Raw genomic sequence first — 15,742 nt, 5'->3', positions numbered from 1 at the left:
ATTTGATGGACTGGGACCCAGAGAGCTAACGCTTATTTGCGGAATATATTCAGGGGGGCAAACCCCTGCCTCCCTGGGTGTGCAAAGGAGGGCACGGAGGGAGGTAAGATCTGGGGATTTCTGCATGGCTCCTCTTTTCCTGTTTTCCCACTCCATCAGAAAGGCTGCACAAGCGGCCTGGAGATGCCATCTATTGGAGTAGCCTGTGGTGAACAGTTCTGTGGCCATACATGAGGAGGGTGGTAGTGGGGCTTTGATTCCTTTGCCTTGTCGCCTCTCATAGGTGCCCAGAAGACTGGCTGCTCCAGACAGGCTCTGGGCAGAGTTTGTGCCCCATAACCAGTCATGATACAATGATCATACATTTATCAATCAGCCTGAGGCCTCTGCAAACACTTTCTCCTACCGCACCATTCTGCCTCGTTTGAGATCCGAGGGGATGCTTGAGTTGGCTGCTGGCGGAGTGTTCTCCATCAGGGCCCCTCCTTTGGAATTGTCCCCTCCCTGCCATGGCCCTGGTGGGAAGTAGCTCGCACCAGAGGACCTTCCGGAGCCTGTCTGTGTGAGCAGGCATTGGCAGAGGACTAGGGCTGGTGAGGGGGGTAGGCAAGTGCAGTGGGTGGGGATTTTGAACCCCTTCTGTTCGGCGAGTAGGTGAGACATGGCAGGGTTGGGGAAGGGGGAGAAATGCTGCTGCTTTTGATCATTTATGTTTTGTAACACTTACGTTCTTGGGTTTCTAAATGTAGATTAAGGGCTCACTGGGGTGGAGTTCTGTAAAGATCAAGACTGAAATGAATGAATGGATAGACCATTTTAATTGGATTACTTCTCTTCCTAATGTTGTGTCCTTCATGATGCTGCTTTGACATGAACTATCCTCTGCATGTTTAAATACGATTGGCACTTCCCCTTGCTAAGTCAAGCGTTGATAGTGCCTGTCAAGGCCCCACAGTGATCTCCAGTTCTTTAAAACAACAACCATAAAAAAATGGATGTAGATCAAAGCCACCTTGGCAGAAGGTGGAGCTTCTTGCAGGACATCCCAGGAGTTCCAGGTCCCTGAGCCTTGTGACCAGGAATGCAAACTCGGCTCTGCATGCCTCGCTATCCGCTCTATTGATCCTGACATTTCTAACAAGCCCATCGCCGTGGTATCAGTGCTTCAGTATCCCATCCTGCCTGGCAGTCAGATGGAAACTCACACATAGTCATTCTTATTAAATCAAGATTCAGCTGCATATTCCGAGTCTCCTAATAAATACAAATGGTGTGTGGTGTAAATAGCACTCAGCATGAAGGGATTGAAGTTAACATCTTAACTCATTTGAGATGACCGTATAGAGCTGATTCATGGGCCTGCTTCCCTCTGCAACTCAGAAGTTATGCAGTATTAATAAGTGCAAGTCAATTGTGTACTTATTTTCCCTACCCCTTTCACATGCTGTTTATTCTCTCGCTATATGAAAAGCCTCCAAAGCATCTTCTAAAGAAGTCAGCTTAATGTGATATTTTTCTTGTTGAATGGAGTTGACCTTTCAAATTCAGCTTTTTTTCCTCATCATCGTCCTAGATCTGCTAAACACGGTTTGCTCTTTTTTAAAAAAAAAAAAAATTAGTTCCTGACTCTTCTTCTCCCTTTCTCCCCCCACCTTATGGTATTGAACAGCAGAAAAAGGACCTTGGGGAAATTAGATGCTATTGCAGGTAAAAGGGGTTGGGATAAATCCACTGAAAGCACAACTCTCTGTATACACTTGCCAGGTTTTCTCTTGAAGATTTAGTTTATGGCCTACAGCAGATTCCAAACTTCATATGATTTATTTTTTTTAAGCTGGCCACAAAAACAAGAGAATATTGTAGCTAATTATGCCCAATATGTTTCAGCTTTATTTGCTTTATAGTGAATTAAAATTCCTGGCTGGGACTGAAAAAGCAAATATTTGATATTGCATTTGCCCCAAATAAATAACCTGCAGTATGTTGTGGATGGAATCTGCGAAGGAATCCTTTCTCATATCCATTCTAATTTGAGGTAGTGTTCCTATTTTCAGTGTTTAATAACTTTTCCCCTGAGGCCTCAGTTGCTCACTTCCATTTCATGCACTGGATTATTTTCTTTCTGAAAAAAAAAATCCCTTTTATATGTTTCTTATTTTTCATTGCTTGTTTGGCAATTAATTGGGCTCTCATTAGAAATACACTCCTATAATTGGGTGCACTCCGGGCCAGCCATAATTGCAAGGAGGTGTAGCCAGAAATGTTTATCCCGCTTCCACACACTCCTGATCAATGCAGAATCTGCATGTGACCATTGTACTCTTATCTCTGTTATGAATTCAGCCAGAACCATAGAATTGAACACCCTCTAGGATCTGCCCCTAGAATCTGCCCCATTCTTTGAGGCAGTACAGTCTAGTAGCGAGGGTACTGGATTCAGAATCAGGAAATCAGGGTGCTATTCCCCCCCTCTGCTGGGTGACCTGTGAGTTCCTCTCCCACCCTTTCTTTGTTGCCTGTTTAGACTGTAAGCTCCTCAGGGCTGGGGCCCTCTGTTTGTACAGCACCTAGCACACATTTGATTCTGATTTTTTTGTGTGTAAGAAATACTTTACTAAATATTTTTGGATGTTTGGATATTTTTTAAACCTACCTTTTTTTTTGGTTACATTCCTTCCCTTTCTCCATATTTCTGTTTTTCTGCTGAAAAGGAGAGTCGGCGGGAATGGTGAGAGAGGGTGAGAAAAAATCCCCAACTTGCAGTGTTTTCAGTGTTGGGGAGTTTGGCAAGGTGGAAGGATCCAGGGGAAATGTGCAAAAATTTTGAAAGGGAGATTGTTTTCCCATTAAACTTTCTTCTTTTCTTTTAAAGCCAGTATTCAATAAAAGAAAAAAACGAACCCTCTTCTAATAAATAAGAACAATTTAGACTTGACATGAATGAGAACTATTTGAGACACTTCACTTTTGGGTGTAGCTCTCCTAGACAAGCCTGATTGCCCTTATATGGCAGCAGGACTGGAGGAGAAGAAAATCAGCAACTCATTTACTCTCCCTGAGCCTGGAAATTAGAGCCCAGCTTTTGTTTGGGACCGTGCCATTCAGAAGGACAGCCCTAAGTCTGCTCCCTATCTACTATAATATTGAAAACCCGCTTGCTTAATGCAGTTAGTGACAGGGCTTGTCTGTCTGATAACTCACAGGCTGACTGACAAGCATAGCAAACCCCCGTAGTGGCACTGCTAGCTGTTTCACTGTTAAATGTTCCTTCTGTGATAATTATCCGGCAAGAATATGTTTATTTGTGAAGAGCAGGGCCATTGTGAAATTAGGCTATCCCGGGGGAACAAGCACACAATGGGCCGATTCTGTGAATGGACTAGGGGAGAAGTTGCCTAGAGTATCAATGGACAAATGGCAATGTTTTGATATCTTATGGCTTTTGCCAGGGTCCTGCCCCTACCTCTTGGACACTGTCTAGGAGGGGAGATAAAAATAAAAATATATTTTTAAAGTTTGATTTAAAATTATGCCAACCTAGGTTCAGTCCTAAACTTACTATCATCCATTCAAATAATTGAAATGGATTAAAAATATATTCAAACAGTACAGGTTTGCTGCCAAAGTTTTAAAGAAAGTCAAGCCACTGAACCAGTGGAAGTCACTGGCTGACCACCTGGAGTCAGGTTCTAAACTAACTTTTGACCGTAGTAGCCTCTTCTGCAGGTACGGCGAGAATATTTGCTTCACTTTGGTTCATTTGGCCAGTTCGGTTCAATGACTGGGCCATTCAAAGTTGAGAGATCATTTGGGAGTTGAAAAAGCAGGAAAGCTTATTTTTCCTCATTCCAAGCAATGACTAAAAACAGGGTGTGGCAGGATGAAATCTACTAGGTTTAGAATCCTGAAGGACATGGTGAACAGAAACAATCAGTTCAATTCACTAACTACATATGTCAGGGTTCCCTCCCCACTCTGAACTCTAGGGTACAGATGTCGGGACCCGCATGAAAGATGCCCTAAGCTTATTTCTACCAACTTAGGGTAAAACTTCCCCAAGGCACAAACTTTTTGCCCTTGGAGGGTACGTTGCCACCACCAAGTGATTTAACAAAGAATTAGGGAAAGGACCACTTGCAGTTCCTATTCCCCCAAAATACCCTCCCCCCCCGTCTTACACCTCCTTTCCTGGGGAGGCTTGAGAATAAACAAGATGAGCACAGACCAGCCGTGGGTGTTTAGGACCCTAAACACCCAATCAGATTCTTAAAAAACAAAACTTTATTAGAAGAACAAAACAAAGGTAAAAGAACAACTCTGCAAGATTAGAATGGAAGATAATCTCACAGGCAGACAAATTCAAAACATACAGATCCCTCTAGGCAAAACCTTAAGTTACAAAAAGACACAAAAATAGGGATACACATTCCCTCCAGCACAGCGAATTTCACAAGCCAAAAACAAAAGGAAATTTAATGCATTTTCTAGCTAGATTATTTATTAACTCTATAGGAGTTGGATTGCTTGCTTTCTTGATCTGTCCACAGCAGAGGCATCACACAGACAGACAGACAAAGCGTCCCCCTCCCCTCAGATTTGAAAGTATCTTGTCCCCCTTATTGGTTCTTTTGGTCAGGTGCCAGCCAGGTTACTGTAGTCTCTTAACCCCTTACAGGTAAGAGGATTTTATAGTACTGTATCAGAGCTTCTTAACCCCTTCCCTTTATATTTATGACAACATATAATACTTCATTTGTTCAATTAATCAGTTAGCTTTCAATGCAAAACATGTTTTGATAGACTTACTCTTTTTGTTTCCAGTACATTTTAGGTAGTTTTATTTAACTAATAGAAAAAAAATTAAAATGCTGATTTTGTGCATTTTTAATTGAACTCCAATTTCCATCCAAATGCAGCATAATGCAAAACTCAAGTAAAAAGTAAATCACCTACTAAATTAGAAATGCATCAGTCATCATTTTCTAACATAAAAAAGTATAAAGAATCTGAATACATTTGTTAAACTGTATAATTGCGTAAATAAAGGTCTATAAATATAGTGTATCCCCCTGATTAGCAAAAAGAAGTACCAAATTATACCAATCAATGAGAATCAATCTTTCTATGGGAAAATAACTAAAAAAGTACAAGTGAAAAACAAGATTAAAATCAATTGATTTTAATCAAAAAGATTTTAATCAGCAAGCAGGAAATCTTGATTTAAATAATTTGCCCTGCTGTCTCATGCTGATATCTGGAACTTGAAGGAACACTTGCTAAATATTTTGCCTGTCTTTGCTTTATGCAGACATCACAGACTCTAAGAACAATGAATAAGGACAATGTATATTGCAATGCCCAAGAGAAATAGCCTAGTTCAGAGCAGAATAAAATCAGGTATCAGGACAGCCTCATCCTATTCTGTTCAGGCTCTTATGCACACTCAGCACAGTGGCATCTGAACTCCATTTTGGTGTTCTGAAGTAGCCTTTTTCTTTACCAGAAAAACTGGCTTTGAGGGTTTTTTTAGTCTAAAGCAGGGGTTCCCAAACTTGGTTCGCGGCTTGTTCAGGGTAAGCCCCTGCAGGCTGCAAGATGCTTTATTTACCTGAGCATCCACAGGTACAGATGCTCGCAGCTCCCAGTGGCTGTGGTTCCCCATTCCCGGCCAATGGGAGCTGTGGGAAGCTGTGGCCCGGCCCGCGCGGCTTCCTGCACTTCCCATTGGCCGGGAAAGGCGAACTGCAGCCACTGGGAGCTGCGAGCGGCCATACCTGTGGACGCTCAAGTAAACAAAGTGTCTCGCAGAGCACCAGTGGCTTACCCTGAACAAGATGTGAACCAAATTTGGGAAACCCTGGTCTAAAGAAAGAATGTTTTAAGAACATAAAAACAGCCATAGTGGGTCAGACCAATTTTCCATCTAGCCCAGTATCCTGTCTTCTGACAAAGGCCAATGCCAGGTGCTTCAGAGGGAATGAACAGAACAGGACAGTTACTGAGTGATCTATCCCTTCTTGGCCAGTCCCAGCTTCTGGCAGTTGGAGGTGTGGAGACACCCACAGTATGGGGTAGCATCCCTGATCATCTTGTCTAATAGCCATTGATGGTCCTATTCTCCATGAATGTATCTAATTCATTTTCTAATTCATTTCATTCATTCATTCAGTTACACTTTTGGCCTTCATAACATCCCCCAGCAACAAATTCGACAGGCTGGCTGTGCCTTGTGTGAAGAAGTACTTCCTTTTGTTTGTTTTAAACCTGTTGCTTCTTAATTTCATCAGGTGACCCCTAGTTCTTGTATTATGTGAAGGAGTCAATAACACTTCCTTATTCACTCTCTCGACACCAGTCATGATTTTATAGACCTCTGTTATATCCTCCCTCAGTCTTCTCTTTTCTAAGATGAACAGCCCCAGAGTTTTAAATCTCACCTGGTATGGAAGCTGTTCCACCCTCCCACCCCCCAGTTGTTTCTTGTTGCTCTTCTCTGTACCTTTTCCAATTCTTTTTGATATGGGTCAACCAGAACTCCATGCACTATTCAAGATTGCACCAAATTCCATTCTCATTACCCCAATATAATTCCAGAGTAAGTGAGATCAAGCAAACACACGCATGAAATATGCTTAACAATTGCGACTACAAGTAATTTTAGGGGTAGTGCGAGCAGAGTGATCTCTTCAACAACATTTGTGATTCTGATACCGCTGCTCTGTTTGGCTCTTTCCATAAAACTTGTGAAGTCAGTGCTGTTCACCCATTGGCTTCAGTGTGGAGCGTGGGTCTCCTGATAGCTGGCAGTGTTTCTGCTTCTGCTACCACTGCTTAATTTGAACACTTGTAGCCTAAGTCTGCAAGACTTTTCAACCAGCTGTTTTCCTAATGTAGTGATGGGGTGACTTGACCACCTCCTGGGGTCTGACTCTTCAGCTCTGAGCTCCTAAGGGAATATAAGAGGGTGCAGAGTGGTGTTCCCTTTACTGGAATTGCTTGGATATCCACCATTCACATAACAAGCACTCTCTTGGTACATTGGTCAGCTGTATACAGTTGCATGTCACTGTAATGCCCTATTATTTCTATTTATTTACTAAGTCTTTGCAGATGGAGTCCCTGAGTTTGCCTTGCAAAATGATGAATTCTAACCAGAGAACGGTTTATGTATCTCCTTTATTTTATTTATTTATATACATTTCATTCCTAAGCTCTGGGTGCATTTAGTGTTTAGCATTATTAAGAACACAAATTTTAATAATAACAAAAATCAAACCTTAAAAATATGCGTGCAAGATAATGGGCTCTGTTCCTTCCCCCACAGAACAGCTTCATTCCACCATCCTTCCCCAGCCACCATGAAACCATATGAATCTTACAGTATGTCCCACAGGTCACCAAATCTAGGCTCTCTCTATGTAGGTATGCAATATCACCAAGGTATCTGAGCTTGGACCGATGAAGATAGAGATTAGAGCTGTTTGAAATATGGACATAGTAATATCATGAGAAAATTTGGCATTTCAAAGCTGTTAAAATTTCACAGGAATCAAAACGGAACCATTTTTTTCTATGATTTTCATGGAATATTTTTGGAAAAAAATTCATATTGTTGGTTTTCCTTTTCCTTTTTTTTTTTTTGTCCACTGACTGTAATAGAATGAATGAAGGCCAAGATATTCTGTTTTCATTTTTCATTTTGGTACTCTGTATCTTTTCAAAACGTCCTCCATTTTGGGAAAAGAAAGTATTGGGAAAAAGGAAATAATCTCTGACACTCCAGTTCTTCCAAAGTTGAGCACATTCTGAAAAGTTAAAGTAGCAAAAATAAAACTGGAAAAAGAAATGAAAAAGTGTGTGTGGAGGGGGGAGAAAGCAGGGGGGTAAGAGGAGAAAAAAACAAACCCAAGCTAAGATGTCATTCATTGAGGGGTGGGGAAGGGGGAGAATGAAGGAAGAGGAGAAAAGAAGAGAAAGAACAAACATGAACATTCAACATTTCAATGTTTGAAAAAAAATTAAATGTCAAGGAAAAAAACAGAAAAAATTCAAACACACAAAAGTCTTTTCTCAAAGTTCTAAGTTGAGAAAAAAAAAGTCCATATTTCATGGGGAGGGGGGAAGTTATGACCAGCTGTAATAGAAAGTTCCAGTGTTAAGGACCACTTTTGCCAATTAAGCGCTCATTTTGAAATTTTCAAATCACCTGACACTGTACTTTCCAAGTCCTTGATTGTTCTGAAGTGATTAACTTGTGTAATCTGCAACTTGCTCTGTCCAATGAGACCTCTAAAAAAGGGAGATCTTCTGTACTTCATGGACAGTAAAACTCTCTTGTTGCTTTTTTAGGGGTTGGGCTTATCCCCAGAATCTTTGCCTGAAAGTTCCCCATCTCTGGACTGTTGAGCTCAGTAGCCAGCAGGCTCCCTCCCTCCATTTTAGAACCGGAAGGTGTATGGATACTATACACACAATGAAGCCGTTTAGTCAGTTAAAAGCTCAGGAATGGGAGCCAGGGGACCATTCAGGGATCTGCGGCAAAAATTGGGGATTGGTCCTGCTTTGATCAGAGGGTTGGACTAGATGACCTCCTGAGGTCCCTTCCAACCCTGATATTCTCTGATTCTATGTTCTGTTCCTGGTTCAGCCACAGACTTTCTTGGGCTTTGGGCCAGTCACTTTCTTCCCTTCAGTTGAGTAGTATTACTCCCTTACCTCACAGGGGTGTGCTGAGTTTTTGAGTCATTAATGTTTAGAAAGCAGTCTAAGATCATTAGATGGGAAGTACTGTTGGCACGATTCTCAGCGCGTGTCTGTTGGCCCAGTTCCATTCACTTCAACAGAACTACATCTGTGGAACTTTAGTACCGGACTGCTCCTTTTTGCTATTTCCCCCTACAACTGGGAGGAAAAACAGTGACTGGTGCATGTGTGATGTCTTGTGCTGACTGTGGGATATCACCCAGAGTTCATGAGGAGCTCAATGAAAGCACCAGATTCATTTCATGCCAAATGCAACATCAAACACATGGATCTTCTTCCGTCTTTCCTATCATCATGATCATTCCTATCAAAGGGGCCAAATTCTGCCTTCCCATGTGTGTGCAGGTCTTCCGTTGAAGTCAGAGGGAACCCCACACGTGCATTTTAGAGCAGGGTGTCTTACCCATAGATTGCCAGTGCTCTTGTTCAGGCTATGCCTCCAATGACGGTATATTCCAGCTTGATTTTCCTTAAAATTTGGAGGCTTCTTCCAAAGAAGGAAATTACACCCGATTGGCACAACATTGTCAAAATCAATTGCCATGTGATACCATGGTCCTGTGGTTATGGTGCAGGTCTGGGACTCAGGGAACCAGAGTCCTGTCTATGCCACAGACTCCTCGGAAATCATGGGCAAGTTTCTTAGTTTCTCATCATCTGTAAAATGGGGATAACCTTTCCTTTGTCTATTTGGATTGCAAACTCTTTGGGGCAGGGACTGTCTGTTACTATGCTTATGTACAGAGCCTAGCATAATGGGGCTGTGATCTCAGTTGAAACCTCCTACGCACTACCGTAACACAAATAATGATAAGTAGGCACTCTTGTAATACAAAAAGATAATGTAATTGGACCCAGGAATCTGGGACAATTGTGGAATTAGTCATCCAATAATTTATCCGTCCCTTGATTAATTTTCATCATGGCTATTTCCTAATGTTGACTTCGATGGCAATTAGGATAAATTAAGCTTCTAATGAACACACAATTGCTGGACTAGAATGGGATTATGGTAATTGTTAGTGTGGAGATGTACAGAAATTGGTTTCAGAAGCTTTTAGAAGAGTTAGTTATCTGACCAAAAACGAGATCAATGCAGCTGGTGCCAATTAAAGCAAATCGACTAAAGAATGCAAACAGTCTAATTTTGAATTTATTAACAGCATTAAAGCCTATACAGACAATGCAGCTTGCATTTTGAGCATTATTGGGGGAAGAAAAATGTGTCTTTAGAAAGTTGAAGGTCAGTTTTCATTTCCATTTGTCTTCTAAAGCATTTTAAAGGAAAGCTGTTCTGTTAGAATATATGTGGCTAAGCATCAGACATGGACCTTTGGGAAACCTCAAATTACTAGTAATTAACTTTATTGCATGGGGTTAATTAATAAGAGGTAACTTAAATGGGCAGAAAATGTGTTCATCAGTTCATGATACAATTCTGTAAGTGATGATGATGATAACACAGTATTGTGCTTAGCACTTCACATCTTTTAATAAGTAAGTATTTATTCTTTCCAAACCCCTTTGAGGTGGGTGTTACTCTCCCCATCTTACAGGTGGCAGAATTGAGATGTACAAGCCTCCACGGAAGCAGGGAATACAAGTAGGATTTTGGTGCAGTGGCTAAGGCAGGAAAGGTGTGTCGCCAGAGGGAGGAAGCATGGCTAAGGTGGACAGATCTGCACCCTTGCAAGCCCAATGTGATCCACTGAAGTGGGAGTGAAACTTTAAGGTAGCCTAATGGCTGCTCTAGCTTGTACTAGGGGTTGTCCCATGGCCCCAGAGGACATAAGAGCCAAGACAAATTCTGCCCCATGAAGCTGGCCAGAGGTTTGAAATGTCTTATCCATTAGACCACCCTGCTTTTCTAGGGTGAAGTGGCGAGGGTGCAGATATATTTTTCAGTTGAACTGTGGTTAAGGGATTTGCAGAAAAGACATTAAAGAAGGGGAATAGACATTCGAGAGTCATGTGTTCCATTTCTGGAGATGCAGGTGACCTTGAGAAAGTCACTGCATCTCTCCATGCCTAAGCTTGTCTGTCTGTAAATAAGGATAGGAATACCTGCTTCACATGGGTGCTGCGGGGGGGGGGGGAGTTAATTAGCATTTGTACAATGCCTTGGGCTCTTTCTGCTCAGTGGAGTTGTACAAATGCCAAGTAACATTGATGGGCTCTGTCAGCCACTACACAGGCTACACCTGAAGGGGACGGGACAGGACAGCAAAAGGCTGGATTTATGGCATTTGGGTAAAATTTTCAACAGTGCCTGAGTCCATGGAGAAAGTCAGTGGAACTAACTCAGGACTTTTCAAAGTGCTTCCTCTTTATTCTTCCTTTGGGACATCCAGAGTTCCTGTCTCCCATAAGAGGTAGGAGTCTGGCCACTAGCACCAACAGCACCATGAGATTTGTATGGATCTCTGTTGAGGTTCATGGCCAGCGACCCAGAGGTCTTGTGCCTCTTCGCTGACTCCGAGTTCTTCACTTCCCCTCTAGCCCATTGGCAGGGCAACTCATGCAGGAATCCCGCTATCAATAAATACTGGTTGCTACCCCTGAATATGCCTTCAGGGGTGGGGCATTCTGACTTATGGAGTGGGGCAGCAGGTAAATTAATGTCAACAGTGGCCTTCACAGAAGTTAGGGGAATTGTGTCACAGAAAGCAGCTGTCCTCACTGATCCATTATTTCCCTGCAACTCAAGTAAGGTTGATGAAATAGTACAAGGTGGAGCAATTGTAGAGTCAACCGCTGCATGTGTTCTGAAAGTGTAACGCCGAAAGACCCCGGTCGTTGGTGGGCAGGAGCGAACCTGGGGCCTCTGGAGTTTAGTGCATGAGGCTCTACTGCGTGAACTAAAAGCCAACTGGCTGTTATCTAAGGCTGTAGAGCAGACTCAACCTCTCTCTCTCTCCCTGTCTAAGTGGTCTCAGTGCCACTAGATGAGACAGAACACCACACCGAGAAGGTGTGTGGGTTACACAAGCTTTTTGCATCTGGTACTTTGATGCTTAATGACCCTTGTCTAGGTATGAATATAAACAGCAATTTGTTTGTCAGAGCCCTAGAGGAAGCAAGCTTTGCAAAGATCTTAAAGTTGTAGACCTCCGTTAAATGACACAGTGGGATCGTTAGTAAATGGTGACGCGAACCACAGAAAAAACCCTGGTGTCTTTTTGTGCATGTGCCGTCCCCACAGAGCAGCCGAGCATGCTCCCCCCTGCGCAGGGCTACAGCTGGTGTAAATCAGTGTAGCTCCATTGACTTCACTGCTGATTTACCCCAGCTGAGGATCTGTCCTGTGGAAAGGAGCAAAGACTGGGCAGTTACAGCACGGGAACAGATCATGCAGTTGTAGTGCATGTGGAGTGGATGGATTGTCTTTCTTTCCCATCTACATCGAAGTGAATCACTGTGTGTTATGACAAAGCTCTGTCCTTGCCTCCGTGAGTCCCGCATTTCCTGGCAGATTTCGCTAGCCTCGGAGGCTCACTGTGACCCTCCACGTAACCCTTCTCTCTCTAGAGACAAGGGTCACAGTCTGCTGAGCCATTTTCATCATAAGCCAGCGAGGGAGATGAGGAGAAGTTATCCTTCCTTGCACAGTCTCTGTTGGCTCCCAGTCTCAGTGATTAATCAGGGAGCAAAGGTGTGGGGGGAGCCCGGGCCCACCCTCTACTCCAGGCTCCAGCCCACAGACCCTAATAGTATCAGCTATGGTAGCTGACCTTTCAGAAACATGACATGTACAATTCCCTGGGCTACTTCCGCCACAGCGGCGCTCACTTCCTCAAACTCCACTTCACCCTTACCTCAGGGCCTCCTTCCTTGTGGCTGATATGGTGTGTACTACTCAGCCTCTCCAACAGCGCAACTTCCTCCCACAGCTCCTGACATGCACCCCCACCTGACTGACTGGGAGGCTTTTAACTAGTTTCAGCCAGCCCCTGATTGGCTTCAGGTTTCCCAATCAACCTAGCCTTCTCCCTGCCTTCTGGAAAGTTTGTAATTGGCCCCAGGTGTCTTAATTGACCTGGAGCAGCTGGCATTTCACTTATCCTGGTACCAGGGATTTGTTTAGCCTGGAGCTAATATATCTATCTCCCACTACTTTTCTATAGCCACCTGGCCTTGCCCCGTCACAGTATACACAGGTTACTGACTGAAAAACCAAACATACAACATCAAGGAGATTATCCAATACACAGTAGAAAATAAAAACATTGGGGCAAGCTCTGCTTCCAGTTACGCTAGTGTAACTCCATCTGAGTCAACAAAGTGACTCTGGTTTTACATCGCTGTAATGGAGATCAGAATTTCTTACTTCACTTTAGATTGGATTTGCCTCCCACAGCTTCTGCTTCTATTCAGTTCCCTTACTGCATACTGTTATACCTCTTTTTTCTTTTAATACTTACGTGGCAATAATGCTTTGGAGGAACACCAACTAAAATGAAGAGATGAACAGAGAATACACAATTCATAAACACATTTTTGTCCTTTTCGTTGAGGCTTATGTATTGTTTGTGCTTCCACAGCTGAGGTGCAGCTTAATTTGTATAGCTGCAAACCACATTAGACCAAAGGAGAAAGGGGTGGGGCGGGGGGGAGGAAAGCCTTCTCTTTTGAAACAAGATCTTCTATAGCTTTTTCACCTGGTATTTGTTCTCCTTATCTGAGATCAGAATGAAAGTGGCATTTTGGTTTCTTAGGGACAGAAACAAGCTGGGTATTTTGTTGTTCGTAAGGGCTTCTCTTTGAATGTATTATGTGTGGTAATGGGTATCTATTCTGAATGTTGTTGTTTCGAGTGGATCAGAGGAAGAAATAATTATTTCAGCCATTGTGTGAAGTGATGCCATTCCAGGAAGCTTTGGGCGGGGGGAAGTGGGGGACACTTCCTTGCCTGTGCTATCTCTGCTGAAATGCTTACAATTAATTGACTTTTTTAACATCTCCAATTAGATGTTTGCCCAACTACTGTGAACATGGAGGAAAATGCTCCCAGTCCTGGACCACCTTTTACTGTGATTGTAACGAAATGGGTTACATGGGAGAAACCTGCCATAACTGTAAGTAAACCAGTTAAGCATACTTGGATAAGGCTGGCCTGAATGAGATTGTGGTGCTAAAGCACAGATGGAGTGCTTCGAGAAATCATCTGTTATTACAGGAAGCAATAGACTCTGCTCAGACAGGATTGCAAAGGGTCAGCAGTTAGACTACAAACAGCCAAGAAATCCATTACACAAACACACAAGTCTCTTGACACACTTGAAGAAGAATTTCTGGAGATAAATCAAAAGTCAAAGGACACTCTTTCACTCTCCTTTATCTTATTTTCTCATCTCCTTTTTTTCAGCAGCCACCAAAGAATTGGGTTTCTTTTTCTAACTTGCTGTTTCTGTATTTTTCACATTTCACTGGTTCATCAAGATATCTTGCTGTAGAAAAATGTGTGTGTGAATTTTTGAGGTACTGGTCATACCACTGCTATTTCGCACGCCCATAATAGTGATGGGAACAGGTAGTGTGGTGAAGAGGGGGGGTTAAGTCTGATGTCAGGTGATCGGTACTTGTGCCAATGGTAACATGTCTGTGGGCTGCAGAGGATATGTTCTGTTAAATAATTTTTTTATTGTATATGGTTTTGTAACATCATGTGTGTGGGGAGGCAACTTTAACTGTTTCACAACAAAGTTTTTACATATTAATATAACTGTGTATTAATTATATCTGGTCAAAATGTATCAAATGACTATGTTCTGATGACATTTCAGAATTTAAAATACTGTAGCAGGGTAGCTACATAGCTGTTCAATTTCCTTTGTACTTTTATTACATTCAAATTTTGGAGTGAAAAAGTGAAACATTTAAAGAAAACATTCCTAATTTGGTTCTCTGTTGTTTGCCCAGGTCTAATGTCCATTCATTAATAGGCATACAAAGAGGAATATGTGCATGCGTACACACACACACACACACACACACCGAGATGTGCACACACACACAGAGGCATATATACATCTCTGTGTATGTCCACCAAGGGGCTTGAGGGATAAAACTTTTTACCTCCCTTGTTGGTGCCAGGGGGAGAATACAGACTAGGCCATGCTTCATTTGCATTTTTATTATCCACCTCTCTGCCATGAAAATTTTGAGTGTTTTGGTTAATTTTCCTTTAAGTTTTGAGTATAGAAGTAATTAATTCTATTTCACCTTATTGTGTAACAAGAGGGCAAAAGAACTGTACTAAATAGTCCCTGGGTGAGAGGTCACTCTAACCAAAACCCAGTGTGCAGGGGTGTGGTCTTGGAGCATGAGAGCAGAGTAAAAGCCTTTCTTACTTTGTGGTGAGAGGTCTGATTCCAAGACCCAAGGACTTTGTATTATGAGTTTTTGTGTAAATGCCACACTAACCCATCTCCAACATGATCCGTTTCTTGTGGAATAAGGGTATGCCATGCAGGAATGGTGGCAAGAGCCCAATCTTTATTATTTGGCCTCAGTCACATAACATAGTCTCAGGTTCCAAAAGGTTACAGCTCTGTTAAATGCTTAGTGACCCTTATTCCAGTAGCTTCTGTTACCTCCTTAGACTCTCATCTCCCACTTCTGTATTTCTCTGATTTTAAGGCTAAGAGCTATATTATAGCTTTCAGAAAGTCTATCCTTTCTTGGCTTTATTAGCCTTTCAGCAGAGCACTGAACACTGGTATAAAAGATGACGAGAAATGTCTGAAATGGCTAAATTCTCCAAGTTCTGGAGTTGTCCATATATCCAAACGCTTTGGGAGAAGGTAATTAACAGAATTTAATTTAACTCTTGATATTTGCTTTGGTATGTGATGAATCTTGCACATGCCTTTCTATGCATCTTGAACATGCCTCAGTGGCCTTTCTGGCTGCCACAGGATGACCCCTATAAGACTGGAAATGTCCTAGAGCTCTCAATTCAGTGCAGGCATAGTATAAG

At 42.4% G+C, this 15,742-nt stretch overlaps 1 protein-coding gene across 6 annotated transcripts in view; it reads left to right on the top strand.

The window, feature by feature from the left end:
• The window catches only part of CNTNAP5 (contactin associated protein family member 5), a 419,241-nt gene that overhangs the window by 243,782 nt on the left and 159,717 nt on the right, over positions 1-15,742 (top strand). For all 6 annotated transcript variants that reach the window (XR_012154186.2, XM_073305029.2, XM_073305027.2 and 3 more), the window contains one exon: positions 13,732-13,838. Coding sequence is in view for 5 of the 6 variants with exons in the window: in XM_073305029.2 (XP_073161130.1) it covers positions 13,732-13,838 (107 nt within the window). In the remaining variant the exon portion in view is untranslated. The remainder of the gene's footprint in view (positions 1-13,731; positions 13,839-15,742) is intronic.

Source organism: Lepidochelys kempii, chromosome 11 (genome assembly GCF_965140285.1).
Source record: "Lepidochelys kempii isolate rLepKem1 chromosome 11, rLepKem1.hap1, whole genome shotgun sequence".
Taxonomy (NCBI): domain Eukaryota; kingdom Metazoa; phylum Chordata; order Testudines; family Cheloniidae; genus Lepidochelys; species Lepidochelys kempii.
Note: the sequence above shows the minus strand (reverse complement) of the source record. Positions and strands in the feature narration are given on the sequence as shown.